Source organism: Epinephelus lanceolatus, chromosome 1, assembly GCF_041903045.1.
Source record: "Epinephelus lanceolatus isolate andai-2023 chromosome 1, ASM4190304v1, whole genome shotgun sequence".
NCBI classification, from domain to species: Eukaryota; Metazoa; Chordata; class Actinopteri; order Perciformes; family Serranidae; genus Epinephelus; species Epinephelus lanceolatus.
In genome coordinates this window covers 3,297,982-3,321,983 of record NC_135734.1, presented here as the reverse complement: position 1 = coordinate 3,321,983, position 24,002 = coordinate 3,297,982, and the positions used below count along the sequence as shown (strand labels likewise).

Genomic DNA, 24,002 nt, shown 5'->3' with positions numbered 1-24,002 from the left:
TACATCAACAAATTACCTACTGTTTGTCTCGGAATGAGTTGGCAAAGAATAGCTGTATGCTTTGGAATCAGCAGGAGGACACTGTACAGGCACAGACAGCAACTTCAAATCGGACCACTGACTTACACAGCAATGTCTGATGAGGCCTTAACTGACATTGTTAGTGGGATCCTTCAAACTACCCCAAATGCAGGAGAAAGGTATGTGCTAGGAAGCCTTCGATCACGCAACATCAGAATACAGCGTTGGCGTGTGAGACGTTGCTTGCAACACCTTGACCCAATTGGACGGGCCTTCCGTCGCCAGTGTGCAATTCGGCGAAGAATTTACAATGTTCAAACTCCCAGTCAATTATGGTGAGTATTTTGTGACATTAAATCAACTTCGGTTCCTTAAATACACACACTGGTAATATTGTAGTATAGCCTTACATCTGTGGTGAAAGAAGTACTCAGATGAAAACATACTTATAGCATGGAGTAGAAATACTCTATTACAAGTAAAATCCTGCCTACAAAAGTGCAATAGTATTAGCATCAAATTATACTTAAACATGTAGTTTTATTAATATGAATCCGAAAAGTATCTAAAGCTGTCAGAATGATGTAGTTGAGTAAAAAGTGCAGTTGTCTCCAAAATGTAGTGGAGTGTAAGTATAAAGTAGCATACAACTACTTCAAAATAGTACTTAAGTAGAGTTCTTGAGTAAAAGTACTTATGTGCAGTATAAAAGTCAACACCACAACAAACCTTAATATTAATAGTAATGACCTGGAAATAGTTGGAACCACAGTTATCATGTTTTAGGTGAATTTGCCTGTTTTCTTATTAGGTTTGCCAAATCAATGTGTTTTGATTGCACACTAAAAAGTTGTAAGCTCACAGCCAATCGGCTGCAAAGCCTACAACACACCATAAGATTTTACATAAAGCATATCTATTGAGTGGAACCATAGATAGAACAAATTCCCACGACCTTGCCATCATTCAATTCAATTTTATTTATAAAGCCCAATATCACAAATCACAATTTGCCTCACAGGGCTTTACAGCATACGACATCCCTCTGTCCTTAAGACCCTCACAGCGGATAAGGAAAAACTCCCCAAAAAAAACCCCTTTAACGGGGAAAAAAAAAACGGTAGAAACCTCAGGAAGAGCAACTGAGGAGGGATCCCTCTTCAAGGACGGACAGACGTGCAATAGATGTCGTACAGAACAGATCAGCATAATAAATTAACAGTAATCCATATGACACAATGAGACAGAGAGAGAGAGAGAGAGAGAGAGAGAGAGAGAGATGCAGGTAATGACAGTAGCTTACAACAACATTAATGAAAGTAATAATATTATAGTTATAGTTCTGGCTACTGTGGTACAATATGTTGAAAGTATGTATTAGTATCAGACAGTATACTTGTGTGACAATAGTCATATGTGTATAATAACAGTAGAAGTATGACTAATGACTAATGATGGCAGCAGCAGCAGGAGGCATCTGGCAGGACCACGGCAGCAGCACAACCACACACGTCACACTGTCCAGGCACCGCTGCGGTATGAGTTATTCTGAGAGACAGTGGAGCACAAAGGCTCCGGAGAAGAAGCCGAGTTAGTGACATCCAGAATGGCCGAGTTAGCAAGATGCAGTAATAGGATGAGAGTGAGAGAGAGAGAGAGAGAGAGAGAGAGAGGGAGAGAGAGGGAGCCCGGTGTATTATAGGGGGTCCTCCGGCAGACTAGGCCTAAGTCAGCCTAACTAGGGGCTGGTACAGGGCAAGCCTGAGCCAGCCCTAACTATAAGCTTTATCAAAGAGGAAAGTCTTAAGTCTAGTCTTAAATGTGGAGACGGTGTCTGCCTCCCGGACCGTAACAGGAAGATGATCATGAGAGCCAAAGCAGAGTGAAAAAAGAAGTTTTGACAAAGGGTGGTGCTTATGGACAGGTCAGGAAATAACTTAAATTACTGAAATTCATTCTATGGAGACCCAAATTTCAAATTAATCGATCGGTTAATTGTCAACCTTTATTGAAACCATTTCAAACAATTGTTTCATTTAAACAATTAAAGAGTATTTAGAATTCAAATGAACAAAGTGTTGTAAAAAAAAATACTCTCAGATATGGACAGCAAAGGGATTAAGTTTACAACATTTACAGACACATCAGGGGCACAATTTTAAAACACAAAGATTTCAGATAAATAATATCTTATCTTATCTTAGTATCTTAGAATAACGCACTGTCGTGACCTACGAATGAAAAAAACAAAAAAGTCAACGAACTGTACAGACATCTGAGTGGAGCATTACACATCAGAAATCCACAAAATACTCTAGACCCTACCCTACACCCTAGACAGGTTGCTAGTCTAACACAGGGCTAAATACAGTAGTAACTGATCTCAAATTTTCTCCCCACAGGCATATAGATGGAAACCATAAACTGGTGAGGTGGAGAATGGTCTTTCATGGATGCGTTGATGGCTTCAGTTGAACCATCATATATTTGCAGTGCCTCAATAACAACAGGGCATCAAGTGTACTGGAACTGTTTTGTACTGGTGTACAGAGTTTTGGCCTTCCCTTAAGAGTACGCTGTGACCATGGCATGGAGAACACAGGGGTTGCCCGGTATATGCTTGAGAGAAGGGGGTTAAACAGATGCAGTGTCATTGCTGGACGCAGTGTCCACAATCAGAGGATTGAACGGCTGTGGGCAGAGCTAAATAGAGTTGTCTCATTCCACTTCAGTAACCTCTTCACCTTCATGGAAAATGAGGGCATACTGGACTCTACAGATGAACTCCATCTGTTTTGTCTACACTACATCTACTTGCCAAGAGTTCAAAGGGCAGCTGCAGAATTCCAAAATCAGTGGAACCACCATGGATTATCTACACAGGGAGGACAAACACCTCTCCAACTGTGGCAGAGAGGAGTTCTTAACAGTGCCGGAGCTGGTGCAATTCAGGACATCTTTGCAGGAAATGAAACCCTGGAAATCAATGAAGACATCCCTCTACAGTTAGAGACTGAAAACAATATTGTTGTTCCGGAAAATAACTTCAATGTAAATCAAACACGTATTAACAGAATTCAAGAGACAGTAGACCCACTGACTGATGATGGTAACCATGGCATACAATTATTTTCAGGCTTGGTGAATTTCCTCAGTCAACAGTAACAAAGCGGCTTGAGTGCTAGAACACTGTGGGTTGTTTTGTAACAGATAAATGGTAAATACTACTACATTTATGTGGCACTTTATGCATTTATGTGCAAAGCAGTAAACAAGTTGCCTCATAACAGACTGAATAATGTAACTAACATTTGATTTTTTTGTACCAGTGTCCCTTTACATCCTAAAAAAGCGAAAGTTTATCAAAAATGACTGAATGAAAAAATAGAATTTTATACAGTCTATGAATACATTGGTTGTAAAAAACCAAACCAAACAAAATCATGGCTTATCACTGAAAAAGGTGAAGTTTTTGTTTGCTTTAAACTGTAGTAGTTTGCATTAAATGCAAGATTTTTCTGCAAATGGCTAATCTTTCAAAGGAAAACAAACAAAAAACAAAACAAAACAGAAGCTCTTATGTTCACAGTCCATACTAAATCTATCTGAAACATCCTCAACAGGGTACTTGGAACAGACATACATTTCCCACATTATTCTCTACCAAAACCCTGTGGGTTACCTAATGCAAAGTCCATACTCTCCCTGAAATCCTCATATGTGTCAAGCAGTGGCAACTTAAGGCAGTTGATGCAAGTGTTTGCCATAGGCAAATGGCGTCTGGTGCTGATGGACTGATCATGCAGAAAATCAATTGATGGTTGAGGAGAGAAGCCAACTGGAGGGATGACATTTGCACCCTTGGCAAAGGCTAGGATTTTACCTAGCTTTGAGGGTCCCACTTGCTCTAACAAACAGAAAAACAAGAAGAAGAAAAAACATGACAATTTACAGCAATTAGAAAGCTCCAAAAGAAAGGAATGAAAGGCAAAGAAAGAAAGGAAAGTGGATTAGTAGATGAAAAGGATGTAAAGAGACAAGGAGTTAAAGAAAAAAAAGTTAATATAATTACAAAGATAGCATGTAAAACTTTTCAAAAAGTTACACTGTATAATGGAAAGACAGAGACTGTCAATTATATTGGACACAGACTGTAAAAAGAAGATAGAGGAAGGGAAGATGAGTAAAAAAATAAAAATAAAGAATAAATGGAAAATAAACAAAAAGAAAAGAAGGAGATAGAAATCAAATATGGAAGCAGAAGTTGACAAATTGGCCAATCAGTGGCATTAACGCAAAGGTTAGGGAAAAATCAGAATCCTTTTAGAATAATGAAAGTTTATTATTTTAGTATTTTCTCTCAGCCAAGTATCTGTACACTTTGTAAACATGACAAAAACATGAGAGACAGTGCCATATCTAGCAGCAATATTTACCTTCAACATCTTGCAGGTAATCCCTCCAAAATGGAACAACATGTTCCTCTGCCCTTCTCTTGTTGCTTCCCACTGCAGACAGCCGGATGTGGAAAAGGTGATCCACTAAGTCAGCAGTGAGTGGGGATGGTTCGTGACACATTAAGGGTCTAAAACTGTCTGGATGCATTCTGATTGCATCCAGAACACCAAGAGTCTTCAGCCCCTCCTGAAATCTATAAAAATGAGATGCACGAGAAGACAAAAATGTCTGTTACAAATTGGGTTGATAATCATATCATTAGGCTAGCAGGGAGAAAGGGATGACTTCCTTCACCAATGCAGAATAAAAGCTAAAAAATCCAAGATGGCAGCAGAAGTTAGGATGAAATCTAGGATGGCAAAACATGTGAAATATGTTCAAAGTCTTTGAGAATCAAAAATAAATCTGTTCAGACTTGCCAAACATAATTTCAAATCCAATTCAGTCCCAAATGAACAAAGTAGCAATCATTTTTAGAAGAACCAGGAGAAAACTACGTTGAATTCATTGTTGTGTTTAAAATTTTGGTTTTTGTATGTGTAAAATGTCTCAGTGGTGAAAATATAGTTGTTGTAATGTGTGCAAAAAGCTTATTTTACAGGGTACTTTACATGTAGTAAACAGAGTTGTTTGGAACCTGTTTTTTCTTTGAGTTACTTATACAACACGTGGCCTATTTTATAAAAGCTATAGTGTCTTTAATAAAAAATATACAGTACATGTTCAAATGTTTTGTTGTTCCTGTATTTATGCAGAGGAAAATGGTAAAAAAATAACACATACCCATGGAACAAAAACTTCACAAAATTTCTGAACAATAATGTTACACAAACCTTTCATATGCCCCGTAGACTCTGTGGACCACCTGAAACATCAGAATATCTTGAACCAGATTTTTGTCGTCAATGCATTTCAATGGCTTGAGACACCCAGCATTTGCCAGGTAATCTTGCAGTGGTTCAGTGGCGTCAATTAGGTCATCCAAAGATGTACATTCCGACACCTAGAAACACCACACAATAGAAAGAGGGAACCAATAAACTAAAACATAGTTCGGCAACAAGAATGCAAACAGTATGTGTGATAAATCAGCAGCCAGTGTTTTGCTACTAGAAAACATCACCACTAGGGCTGACCCCAAAAATTCGAAGCTTCGTTCGATGGCATGGGATTCGATTGTGAAAAAAAAAAATTCGAAGCTTTTTTTCCCCATTTTTTGGGGGGGGGCCTTAAACACAACACTAACCTCGTCAACGAGCCACGAGCGCACTCAGAGCCGCTCAGAGTCTGGTGTCAGAGACACTTCTGATACTCTGAGTTGCGCATCTGTTTGATTGTGCTGCAGTGTGCGCCGAGGGTTTTAATTTAAGGTGCTCACAGACTTGGGCGCACTAAAGGTGGAACAGACTCCGCGAGGAATGTCCGCAGTCATTTGGGTTTCCATAGTTGAGCGCACCTTCGCGTTGTAGTTTCCTGTAAAAATGTCCATGAAACACTACATTGCCCACAATTCTTGCACGTTTCTGTCATGGCGATGTGAAAAATACATGCCGAGCAGTCTTTTGAGTGACACTGGTGCGCGAAGCAGAGTCCACGCAGTCATAAAATCTGAGCTTTGCGCGCACAGGGTTTGCGGACATCCGTTTTTAGTCTGCGCAGACCTCCGTGGAGTCCAGTAGCACTCTGTCTACTTTAATGCAGTAAAAATGAAGTTTTTAAGCTGAACCATACTGGTTCAGCTTAACAATAAAGGATGCTCTTCAACATTCAATGCCGAACTGCTATCAAGTAAAAGTTCCTATTATCTTGCTCACTTTGCCAATCATATGTCATTTGTCTCAGAGGCGTGCATGTAGAATGATCAGGCCTGTATGCATGTTGATAATCTGTGTTCAAATTATTAACATTAAAATAAGTTTGTATTTGTTCAAAAATAATTCCATTTCCTAAAGCTGTTAACAAACCTATGCAGCAGCTATTTGTACGAGAAAATGATGGAGCTGGATTTTTTGAAAGTGGAATAACTTTTTCTATCTTCCATGCCAGTGGACAAATACCTTTTTCAATACTCAAATTAATATTATGACAGACAGGAACAGCAATTAAATTGGCAACAATTCTAAGAAATTTGACATCTAGATTATTTACACCTGGTGGTCTGACCCTGCATTTATTAAGCAGACACTCAACATCTGTAATTCTAACTCAAATTGTTTACCTTATCAGGAAATGAATCATTAAAATAAATAACAATTTGTACTGGTTTCATGATTGAAATGAATGAGGAGGACAAATTAATAGAAACTGTCAGAATATCATAATACAGTTCACTAGCAGTACAAACTACCTTCTCCAAAATGATCACAGTTGAATCAACACCTCTTTAAAACAGTTTGAACAAAAACTGAACATTAAAACCTTCATGAATGTAAGTTTTATTGCAGGATAGTTGGATTAGACTACATTAGATTTAGCTAGGTAGACCTAATAAACCGGCAACTGAGTGTATATTTACAATGTATTTACCTTTTTAACCTTCTCACAGAGGTCTGTATCAGCAATGTCTTCCAAGACAGGCTTTGAGGAATTGGCACCAACTAGACGAGAATACAGTGTTGGTGCAGTGAATCCTGGTGGAGGACCCCCATGGACAAGACTTGCAGCAATGGCCTGGCCAGCCATAAAATATCGATCTTCTCTTAAAGCTTAAGCAAACATGGGATGGAAGACAAAACACAAGATACAATGGACGGCACAAAACCTAGGACAAAACTAGGACTGGGAAAAGGGATATTGTAAAAAAGTCAATACACTGGAACCAAAAATATGGCATATACCTGAACTGTCCAAAGCCAAAATCAACTTGCCGTCTCTTCCTTCAAACATTGGTGACAGTGCCAGAGCTTCCATGAGCAACCGTAAAAATTCTCTCCGAGGGCCACCAAGGTCCACAGCCTCTTCATCCATTCCCAAGTCATCTGAAAACTTGATACACATCTGGTACCTGGGATTATAGGACATTCGTCTGAAGCCCCACAGAGCACCATCCAATACTGAAGATCTATTAATGCTGAATCTGCATCCTTGGTTACTGTCAATTTGGGATGCAAGATTGAGGAGCACCTCCTGTGCTGATTTAGTGTTTTGGTGTTGAGATTCCCTGTTGGAACCAAAAAGAAAAAATATAAAAATAGAGATAAGGTCATACTTTTTGGACATCATCCTCAATTATATCAAATAAGCATAGGTCATAATTCATCTTTTTAACCATTACTGCTAACTACATTCTAAACCATAATATAGCCCTGGTAGATATAAATGTTGATGTTTCTATCTTTGTCTATACTTGAGACTTTGTTGAAGATCAGATCACATTTTATTACCAATTCATGCAGAAAACCTGGTTATTCCTCTGACTTTTTCTGCTGTGCATCTGAAATTATTAGGGCTGTACTGAATGCCATTTTTTGGGCTTTGTAGCTTCATTAACAAGTATTTGAATTTATTTGAAATTTCACTCCAGCTTGGTGGGTCCGATAGGAGTGAGAGGTGTGCAGAGCAACAAGAAAGAGGGGGATGTTGGGAATAGAATGATGTTATGTGTTTTACTATAAGTTGTGTTTCACTATATAAGTTTTAGATGTGTGAACAATGAGAATACTGAGATGATTTCAGCTGATCTTAATGTGTTTGCTTTGCAGAAGTGGAAAAGTACAGGAGAGGAAGAGACATGAAGTCTGAGGAGCACATACCGCAATGCTTAGATAATTAGTTTCATATATGGTAAAAAGAATAGAAAGTGATATACAGATAGTAAGGTACAGCACGTGTAGGGAGTTGTGTTGTTCTCTTGTCTTTCAAAACAGGAACCACGCCCCCACCGCCAGCGGGAAGGAGTCAGATTAACACGAGGCAGGGGCGTGGTGTGGTGAAGGAGGAAGTGGAACTGCCAATGAGAAGAGGACAATGCCTTGCGTGCACAATGACACTCTGTTACGCTCAAATATACTGGGTCAGGGAAAGGACAGGAGGTCAGACTTCGTGAACTGACACACCTTTGTTGTTCGTCAGGGACGTGAAGTTGAGACCCAGAGCTCTGTAATTTTATTCCTTTACTGCTTAATAAACTACATTAACTGAGACCGAATATCTTCTCCTATTGCTTCATTAAAGAACACGCAGGACTGAGCTCACACATAGCACATTAGAGAGTAGGATGAGACTCTTAGTCCATCAGGGACAATGGCCTACACTGACTCGCTCTCCCCCGCTCTCTACCTTTCTCTCTTCACTCTCCTCACCCCTCTTCCTATTGGACTCTGCTGCCGTGGGAATTTTTTTTTTTTAAATATCTGAATAATGATTTTGCCACGCGAATAACATGGCACTGAACAAAGCTTCGAAGCTTGGGGTACAGCCCTAGAAATTACTACGCTCATTAAACAATGCCATATCAACCAGTCACTTACGCATGACTCTCAAGACTGGCCATTATAGCCTGGTTTAACTCGTCGTCATCATCAGAAGAAAGGTCGGAGATGGAACCCATGATCGAAAGGTAGGCAGCATAGTCCTCACTGCTAGCTGATGGAGTCTGGTTCACTGTGGCAACACTATCTAAGTCAATGACACTGGTCACTTGCTGTGTTGCAGAGGGCTGGTTAGCTCTGGCCATGGTATCACTGGTCACTTGCTGCGTTGCAGAGGGCTGGTTAACTCTGGCCATGGAATCACTGGTCGCTTGCTGCGTTGCAGAGGGCTGGTTAGCTCTGGCCATGGAATCACTGGTCACTTGCTGTGTTGCAGAGGGCTGGTTAGCTCTGGCCATGGTATCACTGGTCGCTTGCTGTGTTGCAGAGGGCTGGTTAGCTCTGGCCCTTCTTGTGCAAGGATAACTAGAAATCTGCTGTGTTGATGCAATTTGGTTTCCCCTGGCCCTTGTAGTCATACAGTTACTGGTCTCACTGGCAGTGGTAGTTCTGTGGTCACTAGAAGCTGATGTAGTGTCAACCTCCACACAACTGTCCTCTGAATCTGTGCTGTCAAACTAAAACACAACAAAAATGTTGATAAGATGTTGAGGTTAAGCCTATGGCAAACCATGAGAATTCTATGCTCCAGTTGAGACAGAAACACACTGCTTCACATTATTTTTAAATAGCTTACCGGAAATGGAAGATTGCTTGATGGCCTAATGTACACCGCCTTTGATTTGAATACCTTGTGAATCATAAAGGCATTCAGTTCCTGGCCTTCATGCAACTTTGGGGAAACCAGTTTGTTTCCACAGGCCATCGAAAGTTCAATACTGAAAGAAAAAAAAAAAAAAAAAAAAAACACATTAAGAAATACAGTACAGGCCAAAAGTTTGGACACTCCTTCTCATTCAATGCGTTTTCTTTATTTTCATGACTATTTACATTGTAGATTCTCACTGAAGGCATCAAAACTATGAATGAACACATGTGGAGTTATGTACTTAACAAAAAAAGGTGAAATAACTGAAAACATGTTTTATATTCTAGTTTCTTCAAAATAGCCACCCTTTGCTCTGATTACTGCTTTGCACACTCTTGGCATTCTCTCCATGAGCTTCAAGAGGTAGTCACCTGAAATGGTTTCCACTTCACAGGTGTGCCTTATCAGGGTTAATTAGTGGAATTTCTTGCTTTATCAATGGGGTTGGGACCATCAGTTGTGTTGTGCAGAAGTCAGGTTAATACACAGCCGACAGCCCTATTGGACAACTGTTAAAATTCATATTATGGCAAGAACCAATCAGCTAACTAAAGAAAAACCAGTGGCCATCATTACTTTAAGAAATGAAGGTCAGTCAGTCCGGAAAATTGCAAAAACTTTAAATGTGTCCCCAAGTGGAGTCGCAAAAACCATCAAGCGCTACAACGAAACTGGCACACATGAGGACCGACCCAGGAAAGGAAGACCAAGAGTCACCTCTGCTTCTGAGGATAAGTTCATCCGAGTCACCAGCCTCAGAAATTGCAAGTTAACAGCAGCTCAGATCAGAGACCAGATGAATGCCACACAGAGTTCTAGCAGCAGACCCATCTCTAGAACAACTGTTAAGAGGAGACTGCGCGAATCAGGCCTTCATGGTCAAATAGCTGCTAGGAAACCACTGCTAAGGAGAGGCAACAAGCAGAAGAGATTTGTTTGGGCCAAGAAACACAAGGAATGGACATTAGACCAGTGGAAATCTGTGCTTTGGTCTGATGAGTCCAAATTTGAGATCTTTGGTTCCAACCGCCGTGTCTTTGTGAGACGCAGAAAAGGTGAACGGATGGATTCCACATGCCTGGTTCCCACTGTGAAGCATGGAGGAGGAGGTGTGATGGTGTGGGGGTGTTTTGCTGGTGACACTGTTGGGGATTTATTCAAAATTGAAGGCACACTGAACCAGCATGGCTACCACAGCATCCTGCAGCGACATGCCATCCCATCCGGTTTGCGTTTAGTTGGACGATCATTTATTTTTCAACAGGACAATGACCCCAAACACACCTCCAGGCTGTGTAAGGGCTATTTGACCAAGAAGGAGAGTGATGGAGTGCTGCGGCAGATGACCTGGCCTCCACAGTCACCGGACCTGAACCCAATCGAGATGGTTTGGGGTGAGCTGGACCGCAGAGTGAAGACAAAGGGGCCAACAAGTGCTAAACACCTCTGGGAACTCCTTCAAGACTGTTGGAAAACCATTTCAGGTGACTACCTCTTGAAGCTCATGGAGAGAATGCCAAGAGTGTGCAAAGCAGTAATCAGAGCAAAGGGTGGCTATTTTGAAGAAACTAGAATATAAAACATGTTTTCAGTTATTTCACCTTTTTGTGTTAAGTACATAACTCCACATGTGTTCATTCATAGTTTTGATGCCTTCAGTGAGAATCTACAATGTAAATAGTCATGAAAATAAAGAAAACGCATTGAATGAGAAGGTGTGTCCAAACTTTTGGCCTGTACTGTACAATTCAACTTCAAAACCAGCAATCAACTCATTAACTTTCATGTGCAATGTCTTAATATTCCAACAATATAATACCTGACATCCTCAGGAATTCTGTCCTTGAATGCTTCTCTTATCTCTGCAATGACCGTCCTGCCGTCCCACAATTTCCTCATTTCAAAGGCGCTTAAAATATAGCCACTTTCATGAAGTCTTCTTTTTGTTTTGTGTTTGCAAACTTCATCCCATGTGGAATTGGGTAATAGTATGACATCCTTGTTGAAGGTAGGGTGATTTGGGGCAGTAGGCCTAAAAAAGAAAGCATTATCATTACATTTAGTCATTTAGCAAATGCTTTTGAACAAAAACAAAAGGAGGCGCTGCAATAGGCTGCCATCTGCATTGCACCATCTTGAATCAAAGGCAAGACAATCAAACATTAAGAGGACTTTTACTCAAAAAAGCCTTGGCTGAATATATATTGCATTACATACAATTTTCATCTGTAATAGAAATGCTTGCTCAACCACGTTGAGAGGAAGATAAACTTGAATGGTGCAAGTGACAAAGTCAGAGTGACCACAGAAACAGATTTAACCTGTTGCACTGTATCAGTTTGAAAAAGAATTTTCAAGTGTTGCAGTTTATTTATGATCATATATGTAACAGAAGCATAAACTATTTATAGTTTCCTACTAGAAACTATATAGTTTATATTACTTATGTGGTTTAACTTTTTTTTTTTTTTTTTTTACATTTTAAAAGGGCATGAACAGACAAACATGCCAGAAATCACCTCTAACAGCTCACAACTGTACTTTACTTAAGATAAGCCAGGCTTACAACCTTATTAAAAGAGCAATGTCAAGCTTCTTTGTGGCAAACTATCCATTGGCAATGTAAAGTCAGCACTATTAACTTTGGCTAGAGCTGTTATCTTAATAAATATATGTGTACAAGATTCTTTGTTGTCTCTCATAATTCTTTGCATTGAACATACATTTTAACTGGGTAATATTTATGCAACATGTAGTAGTTAAGAACACTTTCAGGTTTATATTTTCTTAAATAGGATAATCTAAGTATAACAGGCTTTGTTTCACACATACGGTGAAATAACAATGATTATTATTTAGTAATAGCTAGATTTTAATAATACTATTATGGATTCTGTTTCAATTGCATCTGTCTGTTGTTTTAGGATATGGAGTGAAATCATTTTTAAAAACACTTGTGTAACAGAGTTCTGCATGTGAAACGAGTTGTTTCAGTTCACTAACTGTGGTCAGTGGAGACTTATCTACTGCTCCAGTGTAAAACTGTCACTAACTTTGGAGTTAACCACAGTCACTGTACTGGGCTATTGCTAAACAAAACTCAGAAACTCAGCTTGATTCTCATTTACTTAGAGTAGATATGTTACTGTACTTCATTCCGAACATTCACTGTTATATTCAGTCTTACTACTACAATAAGCTGACTCTGCTCTGAGGATCAGCTCACCTGCCTGAGCTCAGCCACACGGAGTAGTGACTGAACCGGAGCGTAGCTGAAACGCGACACAGCTGATCTCTCTCCCTCTGTCTCACTGCGCTATTCTACAAGCCAACGTGTGCTCAATGACTGACGTGGCTAGCAGAGTTATTTCTTTCTCGTGTAGCCCCGCTACAGTTACTCTGACGCATGAGTAGGTTTTTTAATCCAGGTTAGACTGGACACACATAATTGCATCACTTGAAACAGCTGATGAACCATGCTAACTGGATTTAAGTTATGAAATGGTTCCACACAGTAAACTAACTAGTGACGTTATTAAGTCTGGAGTGAGATGTGATTTTAAGGTGGAGACAATGTTGGTCGAAAATACCTGACATTAACAGCTGAATGTTTAACATTAACGTTATTTAGTTCTTTTTCCAATTACATTAGCTAGTTGCCCAGCACTAGAGATCAGTTAATTTACAGGGGGGCAGTAAAGTTATACAGGCTTAATGTTATTCAGCAGCGTTAATTTAAAAAAAAAAATTAAACACTAACTTACTTTTAACATTTTCACTGTCTTTACTATTGACAAAAGTAACAGCTACCGTTAGTATTTATGCTAACCTGTTAGCTTAGAAACAGTAACAATAATGTTATTAAGTGGTGGTTTAAATAAAAAACACATCCGCTGCTAAATAAACATGATTCAGCCTTATTCAATTAACTCACCTCTTCCTTGATTTTGAAGCCCATCCACCGAAATACTGTTGAGTTTGATATCGAGGTCTCATCATTTGGCTCACATTAGCGTTAACGTTAGCTCCAGAGGAAGTGCCACTGACACTCCCTGATGCACCTGACGATCCAGCTCTGAATATCCGGCGCATTTCCTCCTCGACGGCCGCATTAGCAGAGGCTCCTGTGGATGGTTGGCGACTTTGATCCAACATTTCTGACATTGTTTTGACAACGGTTGAAGAGTTTAAAATGTTATTTAAGAGGCCAACAGCTTCACTGAGTCGCTCCCGGTCCGCCATCTTCTCATATGATTGGGAAGGCGGGCCAAGTCCGTCAACTAATTTCTCTTACATATGCTATTATTCTGTTTCAAATATTATTCTCTCATACATATATTAGAGCTTTGTTTTACATATACTGTTACTTTCATGTACATACTATCATACTTACATGCATATAATATTATCTTCTGTTACAAGAGTATGACAGTAAATAAAAGAAAATATGATGATAAATATAAGAGAGTATAGTAGTGTTTGTGTAAGAGTATAGTGCTGTATGTATGACAGTATGATTGTGCATGTAAGAGGGTATAGTAGTGTTTGTGTGAGAGTATAGTGCTGTATGTATGAGAGTATGATTGTGCATGTAAGAGGGTATACAGTAGTAGTGTTTGTGTGAGAGTATAGTGGTGTATGTATGAGAGTATGATTGTGCATGTAAGAGGGTATAGTAGTGTTTGTGTGAGAGTATAGTGGTGTATGTATGAGAGTATGATTGTGCATGTAAGAGGGTATAGTAGTGTTTGTGTGAGAGTATAGTGGTGTATGTATAAGAGTATGACTGTGCATGTAAGAGAGTATAGTAGTGTCTGTGTGAGAGTATAGTGGTGTATGTATGAGAGTATGATGTTGCATGTGAAACCAAGTATGAATTATGTCTCAAAGGGCTTCTCATAGGCCTCTCATACATAACTTTTGTTCTACTTGTTTTACATTTACTTTATTCAACTCAAATTTCAAAGAATTGTTCTTCATGAGTTGTTTAATTCTGCACTCGTGATGGGGTGAGATTCATAGCTGGAATCTCTTTTCTCAATTTGTCCACCTTATTAACAAAAACATATTTTAAGTAATTTGCAATTGCTTGCGGTTTTGTTAAAAATGATTCCCCTGTATCAATAAAAGAAGGGGGCTGGCTAATTTTTCTTCCCATTATTTAATTTAGGGTACCCTACAGTTTTTTCCCGTCATACTTACACTCATTTATTTTGACTTTGAAAAATAACTATTGATTTTAGTTACTTGATTTCTCAGTTTGCAATAGGTTTCCTAGACAGACTCCCAATTTTGTTTGCAGTACCCTTTGCCACATCTCTATCAACCATAAGGCTCCGGAGCACATTATCAATCCATGATGCCCTGACATTTCGCACAGTAAGTTTTTTAATAGGTGCATGTTTGTCCACTACAAGGTAAAATATGTTTTAATGGCATTATCAGGATAATCTTCCTTATATACATCTGACCAACATAAATTATTAACATCAATAAAAAAAGATTCCTGAGAGAATGTTTTATATGATCTTTTGTAAATTTCTTTTGGTTTCACTTTAGGTATTTTTGCTTTCCTAGTTATAGCTAAGATGTTGTGATCACAACAACCAGTGGCAACAGATATGTCCTTGGAGCACATATAAACTGCATTTGTAAAACTGTTGTCTATGCAAGTAGATGTTTTCTTACCAACCCTATTGATATAGATTCTTGTTGGTTGATTAATGACTTGTGTTAGATGATATGCATTAGTTACATTTAGAATTTTACTCTTTCGTGGATAGTCCTGTGACATCCAATTTAGGTTCTGTTCTGTTCTGTTCTGTACGACATCTATTGCACGTCAGTCCATCCTGGAAGAGGGATCCCTCCTCAGTTGCTCTTCCTGAGGTTTCTACCGTTTTTTGCTTATCCGCTGTGAGGGTCCTAAGGACAGAGGGATGTCATATGCTGTAAAGCCCTGTGAGGCAAATTGTGATTTGTGATATTGGGCTTTATAAATAAAATTGATTGATTGATTGATTGATTGATTGATTGAGTTGATTCAGGTCACACATTAAATAAATTTCATTTACGGTGTCACAAACACAGTCAATCATATCAAGCACTTCACTCAGATACAAGTTGTCTGCACATGGTGGTCGTAACAGTACCCAACTGGTAGTGGTTTGACATATGGTAAGTGAACCTGTAACCACAAGTCCTCAATGCTGGCAGGCATGAAGTCTTGTCTTATCTTTGTTGGAATATGACTCTATGACTCCTCCGTGCGAGTTCCTGTCTTTCCTGTGAACATTATAACCTTGTACAGTGCCCTCCAAAAGTATTGGAACAGTGAGACCAATTCCTTTATTTTTGTTGTAGACTGAAAATATTTGGGTTTGACATCAAAAGATGAATATGGGACAAGAGATCAACATTTCAGCTTTCATTTCCAGGTATTTACATCTGGATCTGATACACAACTTAGAAGATAGCACCTTTTGTTTGAACCCACCCATTTTTCATGAGAGCAAAAGTATTGGAACATGTGACTGACAGGTGTGTTTTGTTGCCCAGGTGTCTCCCAATTACATTGATTATTCAAACAATAAATAGCACTGGATGTCTGAGCTCAGTTTCAGATTGGGTATGATAGGTTTTGCTTGTGCAGACTGCATTTAGAGGTGGAACCAACATGAAAACCAGAGAGCTGTCTATGGGTGAAAAAGAAGCAATTGTGAATCTGAGAGAAGATGGACAATCAATCAGAGCCATTGCACAAACATTGGCCATAGCCAGTACAACCATTTGGAATGTCCTGAAGAAGAAAGAAACCACTGGTGTACTAAGCAACAGACGTCGAACAGGTAGACCAAGGAAAACATCAGCAGTTGATGACAGAAACATTGTGAGAGCTGTAAAGAAAGACCCTAAAACAACTGTTAGTGACATCAGCAACAACCTCCAGAGGGCAGGAGTGAAGGTATCACAATCTACTGTTCGCAGAAGACTTCATGAACAAAAGTACAGAGGCTACACCAGAAGATGCAAACCACTCATTAGCAAGAAGTATAGGAAGGCCAGGCTGGAATTTGACAAAAGGTACAGAGATGAGCCTCAAAAATTCTGGGAAAAAGTTTTATGGACTGATGAGACAAAGATTAACTTTTTCCAAAGTGATGGAAAGGCGAAAGTTTGGAGAAAGAAAGGATCTGCTCATGATCCCAAACATACAAGCTCATCTGTGAAACATGGTGGAGGTAATGTCATGGCTTGGGCTTGCATGGCTTCTTCTGGGACGGGCTCTTTCATCTTCATTTATGATGTAACACATGATGGCAGCAGCAAAATGAACTCAGAAGTCTACAGAAACATTTTGTCTGCTAATTTAAAGAAAGATGCAACCAAACTGATTGGGAGATCCTTCATCATGCAGCAAGATAATGACCCAAAACACACTGCCAAAACAACAAAGGAGTTCATCAGGGCAAGAAGTGGAAGGTTTTAGACTGGCCAAGTCAGTCTCCAGACTTAAACCCAATAGAGCATGCATTTTACCTGCTGAAGAGGAGACTGAAGGGAGTAACCCCCCAAAACAAACAACAACTGAAAAAGGCTGCGGTGAAAGCCTGGAAAAGCATCACAAAAGAAGAATGCAAAAGTTTGGTGATGTCAATGGGTCACAGGCTTGATGCAGTTATTGAAAGCAAAGGATTTGCAACTAAATATTAAGTCTCATTCACTTTAATCTATTTTAAGTTTATATGTTCCAATACTTTTGCTCACCTAAAAATTTTGTGTTCCATTACAAATAATGCTATCTTCTAAGTTGTGTATCAGATCCAGATGTAAATACCTGGAAATAAAAGCTGAAATGTTGATCTCTTGTCTCATATTCATCTTTTGATGTCAAACCCAAATGTTTTCAGTCTACAACAAAAGTAAACGAATTGGACTCACTGTTCCAATACTTTTGGAGGGCACTGTATATTCATTGCTTCATCTGAAAATGTATGATCAAGATTGGTTTCTGACACTGCTAAAATATGGATATTATTTGTAGTCAGTACATCTGTTATTTCTTCAATTTTATTCCCGAGACTGTAAATGTTAATGTGAGCTAGTTTCAGTCCTTTCCTATGTAATTGTATTAATACTGACATGATTTATCTATAAAATAACAAAAAAAAAACTAAACAAGCAAATAAAACAAAACAAACAAAAAACATAAAGGCACTAAAGGAAATGATACACTCTACGTTCCATTTGCTTAGTTTGATTTTACATTAGAATCATGTTTTATTTGTGATGGTGGATATGTGATTAATTTGACATATCGAAGAAATGCTCTCTCTCCCCTTTCTCTGGCAGCTCTCATTGCAGGCAGGAGTTCCTTCCTTTTATGACGCACAGCCTCTGGAAAATCCTCATTTAGATAGATGTTTGTACCTTTGAGATATTTTGCCTTCTCCAGTACAGCTTCCTTGTCCTTGTACCTTAGAAATTTAACCACAATGGGTCTGGGCCTGATGGAATTCCCATTCTTAGGTCTCCTTGTTCAATGCACTCTCTCCAAAGTGACTTTGCTATGATCAAGTTTTAATTTCTCTTGCAACAACTGTCTGACTTTCTCCTCACTCTATTTCCCATTTGGAGACTAACCGCTATGTCATTCTGCCTGCTTTGTCCTTCTAAGTAGTTGGCTTTAGTGTCCAAGACCAGAAGAGATTTGGCCAGTTTACACATTTCCTGTGTGCTTGAGTGACATCCAGTTGAGTTAAGTATAGTTAGTTTTCAATTCATCCACTTCTTTCTGGGTAAACTGCAGACTTGTTTTCAACTGTCGTATGCTGTAAAGCCCTGTGAGGCAAATTGTGATTTGTGATATTGGGCTTTATAAATAAAATTGATTGATTGATTGATCTTGTACCTCCTTCAAGAGCTCATCCACTCTCTGATTAGTGGTGGCCAGGATCATTTGTGTAAAGCTTCAGTAACTGTGTTCTTGTTGCAGCATTCATTTTTTAAAATGAGCTCTATCTCGCTCAAGCAGTTCCCATACCTGAGTTAGGGAGATTGGGTCCTCATTGCCACTGTTCCCATTGTTCCTCGGCATGATGATGCTTGTGACTGATAGCTAATAACTAACTTGACAGGTTGGTCTTAGCACACCATAAGCCCCTGCAACATCCACCAGCAGGAAAAAAAATGAGCCGGCGCTCAGGTGTATTAATCTAGAGAGTAAATGACACTACACACGTTCACATTTCAACTTTTCAGTGATTAAAATGTGCACTTTGAATGTACATAAGGCATCAGAGGGCATAAAAAAGCATCACAATAATGCCTGTTTATCAAAATGTTTTCTTAGGGCCAGGATCCCCAGAAACCCCCCTTCTGAGGTCAGGTCTAAGCCCCAAATGTCCTCAAAACCAAAAAAAAAGACGCCCATTTAGCTAAAGATAAAAACATTAAACAGTTCATGTTATAGTGTGCAGTCATAAAGATGAATTCATTTTGCCAGCCAAAATCTCTTACTGCCCCCACAATCAAAGCAGTTTAGAACCGAGGATGATGGCTACATTTACATACACACTAACTTCCACTATTATATTATTTTAACCCTTTCTACTCTGTATACTTGTGTCTGATATTTTTTAACCCTTTACACTCTGCATATTATGTCTGTTGTTTTTTTAACCCTTTACATAAACATACTCCGTGACGCCATCAAGATACAAAGGAGACAAGCTTCCAGTCAGCCAGCCCAAAACAACACAGTCATGCCACCACAGTCTAGCTCAAACTACAAGAATTACATAACTGTTAAAAATCGTTTGGCCCACCAACATCCCTTTTAGGATCTTTTTTGATGTGTAAAACAACAGCTGTATGTGTTGCCCTTTAAAGGGGAACTAATGTTTTTTTCAACCTGGGCCCTATTTTCCGATCTGCTTTTGTCTAAATGAGAGATAGGATGTTCAATATTTGAAATTCTCCAGTACGAAGCTAAGGCTGACCTGCCTGCAGCTCATGAGCGTGCACTATATTAAATAATAGGGCACTCAGACAGCGTCAAACAATGTCAAAATACGTCCACTAAAAGTGCATTTTTTTAACACAGATAGGCTCGGATTGTTAGTATAATTATCCGACAGCATAACTGAGAAATGAACGTCTATGTATACTGTCCGTGTACTCCGTATTCAAATAAATACGGGCGGTCGTCACATTCAAATGGCTCATCCAGATCCAGTTGGTCAAAATTGGGTAAAAAAATTCTGACATGTTTGTTGTGGCAAGTCAAAACACTAGCTGTTTCTCAATATGCGTTCTTGTGCGGACTTGTGTTCTTGTGGACTTGTGACACGTCATCAGTCAAAGCCCAAGTACTGTTCCAATTCAAAGTTCACATCTAGCCAAGTTCAGTCCAAATGCCCGGATGTGTTCTTGCCACACCCCTTTTACTGGGGATGCATCGGAGCAGACTTGTGTGGACTTCAGACAGCCAGGTATCCCAGCATGCATTTCGCAACAATCATCGGAAATGGCAAGTGAGGGAAAGTCGTAATTACCGATATGTTACTGTTGTGTTGTCACGGAACGTAGTGTTTTCATGCGTAGTTTAAACTTCAAACCCGTGGTCGATGTGTTAATACAGAGCCCACTTGAATGCGAGGTCCGCTAGATGACAGCGGTGTCAGCGCTCATAGATAATAAACATATGTGTATGAGCGCTCAGCCTGCCCCACCGAGAGCAGCCTCTCTCGGGTAGTCCTTTTAAATTCGTCGCTGATATCTCTGTAGTGGTTAAATATGAAATGTAATTCATTTGAGGTATGTCTAATGGGCAACATTCAGTCTCAGTATATAAGATATATTATTATATTATTAAATGTTGAACATTGTTCATTTAATTGTTGTTCTTTGTATGTATTCTTTTGCTTATTTATGTGTTTTTACCATTCAATAATGATTTTAAGAATTTATTGTAATTAATTTATTTTATTTAAAGATTAATTGTATTTATTGTAGTATTTATTCAACAGCATTTTAAATATTGATTATCTGATATGAATTGTATACCTGATGTCTTAAGTGTGGCTGAATAAACCTCTTAACATCTGACCTGTTTGATCCCATTTATATTGGTGAGGATAGACTAAATGAGAAACTGCTGTCAGTATAATCCAGTACAGTTCAATAGCACCACAATCTACAACTCAACACTTAAGTAAAATGTTAAACTGCTTTTGTTTTTTCTAGGTGTACCAAGTAAACTGTCAAGTCTCCATAAAAATGTAGACAGAAAGCATAATGATGAGACAAATGCAGTGATGGACAGTAACTAAGTATATTTACTCAAGTAGCCACTGTACTTAAGTACAAATTTGATGTACTTGTACTTTGGGTATTTCCATTTTGTGCTACTTTATACTGAGAGGGAAATACTGTACATTCTACTCAAGCTACATTTATCTGATAGCTATAGTTACTTTTCAGATAGTTTGTTTTATATGTTGTAAGTTTCATATTTACAAGTTGATGTGCGTTGTAATAGATTAGACTAGTACATGAGTGAGTGTTAAAATTAGTTCTACCATGACAACATCTGAATGCTGCTTACATGTAGCCTACATGTAAATTGATCAATTAATACTCAATACATATTCATGCATATGATGATTACAACACATGAAATTGGGTCACTCTGCATAATGAGTACTTTTAACTTTTAATTTTAAGTAGGCCTACATTTTGCTGACAATACCCATATACTTCTACTCAAGTCAGATCTGCAGCACTTTTACTTGTGACTGAGTTTTTGTTCTTTGTTGTGATATTACTACTTTTTCTGGGGACTTTGTCCACAACTGGACAAACATATCAAACAATAGAGACATGCAAACATAGCACGTCTCATCCTCATCCTCCGCCTCATTCTCCGCTGTCTTTCTCGGATCTGCCTCCTCAGCTGGGCAGCCTACTCCTCAGCCTGCAGGTACAGCAATCCTGCTGCTATAACTGCACCAAGACGCCTTGTCCGATCCATGTCCGTTATTGATTTTTGATTTCCGTCTCGCCAGTGCTCACAATCACAATAACCACCAACTCTCAACCATATACAAAGGCTCAGTACTTGCTGCAGTGGCTGTAGGTTCACTTCCAGCCTGTGGCCCTTTGCTCGAGTCATCCCTTTTCTCTCCCCCCTTCACGCTATGCTATCCTGTCATTAAAGGCATAAAAAGCCCAAAAAATAATCTTTAAAAAAAAAAAAAAGTTTATTTTCTGTGATACTGTTATCTACTTGAAATTTTGACTGTGTGAGGCTTCATGCTTTGGTCCTATTGTGTTTTCTAGCAAATGCCTCCCAGTTCTTGTCATCTGCAGCACAATATTCAGGCAAAGATTAAAAAAAACTTTTATTTCAGTGTTGAAACGTACATAACTCAATGATGCTTCTGATTGACCGTTGTTACCTTTCAAATGAGACAATGCATGTACATGAACTAAAGATGGAACAAGTACAGCTTTCAATTTAATCTGGGTATGCCTTGGATAGGTGTTTTAAGGCAATCAATCAATCAGTCAATCAGTTTTATTTATAAAGCCCAATATCATAAATCAAAATTTGCCTCACAGGGCTTTACAGCATACGACATCCCTCTGTCCTTTGGACCCTCACAGCAGATAAGGAAAAACTCCCCCCCCAAAAAAAAATCTTTAACAGGGGGAAAAAAACGGTAGAAACCTCAGGAAGAGCAACTGAGGAGGACGGACAGATGGATGGACAGACTTGCAATAGATGTCGTACAGACCAGATCAACATGATAGATTAACAGTAATCCATATGACACAATGAGACAGAAAGAGAGAGAGAGAGAGAGAGAGAGAGAGAGAGAGAGAGAGAGCGAGAGAGAGAGAGAGAGAGAGAGAGAGAGAGATGCAGGACAGACAGTAATGATAATAGCTTACAACAAGGTGAATTTTACAGGACCACTATTTAAAGCTTTTCAATAAAGTTGTTCCATAAAGTGCTTATGTCTGCCACCATTACCCTCCTCAATATGAATGAAAAACAAGTTACTTTGTTGTAATGATATTTGCAGTTAAGCAATTAAGGAGACAGTTTCCAGTCTCACATTCCTAAATGACCACGATGTTCAAGCCCCAATCAAACTCATACATAACACTTCATCTATCATTCAAAGTGCTAAAAGTTGAAAACACATTCCTGTGTTTAATATTATGATTTGGTTTCTGCTGCAAGATTTGGTTCATCGGGTTCACCACTCCGTATACTACATTACTCACTCTCAGTATGTAAATGAATCAGTTTTTGCGTAGCTAAATATCTCATATCAGTCATCTTTTGTCCGATAAAAATATCTCACACAGCTGGAGCTTAGCAGGAACAGACAGATGGTGATACATGTGCTTAGTTTGGATGTGAGTTTTATGAATATGTGATAAATTACAGTTGTGAAATGCTGCAGTGTAGTGTAGCCTACATGCAGTTGAAACAACTGTCCATGTGGAATTTTTTTTTTTTTTTTTGCTTGATAGTCTTAAATGATGTGAATGGTATACATCAGTGTTGTTGAAAAGGCTGTTTAGTCATAGGTCATGTAGGAGCATTCGTACTGTACATGTCAGGTGTATGTGAGATTTCACGTCCTCACTCCACTCCACCTTACACTGCTGTCTTCAGTGTGCTTTTTTTTCTCATACTGCTTTATTTTAACTCTGTTTACAAACTCATGGGCAGTCTGTCTCTTTGGTGAAAAGACTGCACACGCTAATTAAGGTCTGAGACCCTGGTAAAGGTTGTTTGAGATCCCAACTTTTTGCATGGTGCTTCTTTCCTTTTTTCACTCTAAAACTGTACAAAACAAAAATAATACAGTAATCTTGCTTACAATGTTGAAAAGCATGTTTCATCTTTGGCTTTATGTCTTTTGGAGATCAGTTCATCTTCTACTTTGTTAACTATTCACAGTAAATTAAATTTTGACCAGGGGTGCCCAAACTTTAGCATGCCACTGTGAAGATGGACGACATAACAGCTCCCTAAAAGTTAAGCCAAACTATCTCAATCCCTGGTGGCTGGCTGTAGTATAGGTCAAATCCCGCAACATCCATGTTAGCAGATGGGACATGGACCTACAGCCTACACATCAAACAGAAGATGGTTTCTGTCATTTAGATCATTCTTATTATGCTGATGTTTGTTAAAGTTTTCATTTTTTTTTCTGGTAAGTTTGGTTATAACTCAAAATTCTATGTTAAAAAAGGGAAAACTG

The 24,002-nt window shown here is 38.9% G+C and overlaps 1 protein-coding gene across 1 annotated transcript; it reads right to left on the bottom strand.

Annotated features, from left to right (window-relative positions):
* Positions 1-3,674: 3,674 nt before the first annotated feature.
* On the bottom strand, positions 3,675-7,601 carry LOC144464649 (G2/M phase-specific E3 ubiquitin-protein ligase-like). The gene is made up of 5 exons (XM_078172308.1): positions 7,317-7,601; positions 7,006-7,184; positions 5,313-5,482; positions 4,458-4,672; positions 3,675-3,928 (listed from the first exon to the last, which is right to left on the bottom strand). The coding sequence occupies exons 1-5, from the start codon at positions 7,498-7,500 to the stop codon at positions 3,675-3,677; spliced, it is 1,002 nt and encodes a 333-aa protein (XP_078028434.1). The 5' UTR covers positions 7,501-7,601.
* Between the last annotated feature and the right edge of the window lie 16,401 nt (positions 7,602-24,002).

Coding starts and splice junctions, on each gene's coding strand:
- LOC144464649 (XM_078172308.1), bottom strand. CDS start 7,500: ATGTCCTATAATCCCAGGTACCAGATGTGTATCAAGTTTTCAGATGAC. Junction 7,185..7,316: donor TTTGGCTTTGGACAGTTCAG/GTATATGCCATA, acceptor TGTTTGCTTAAG/CTTTAAGAGAAGATCGATAT. Junction 4,673..5,312: donor GTCTACGGGGCATATGAAAG/GTTTGTGTAACA, acceptor TCATTTTTATAG/ATTTCAGGAGGGGCTGAAGA.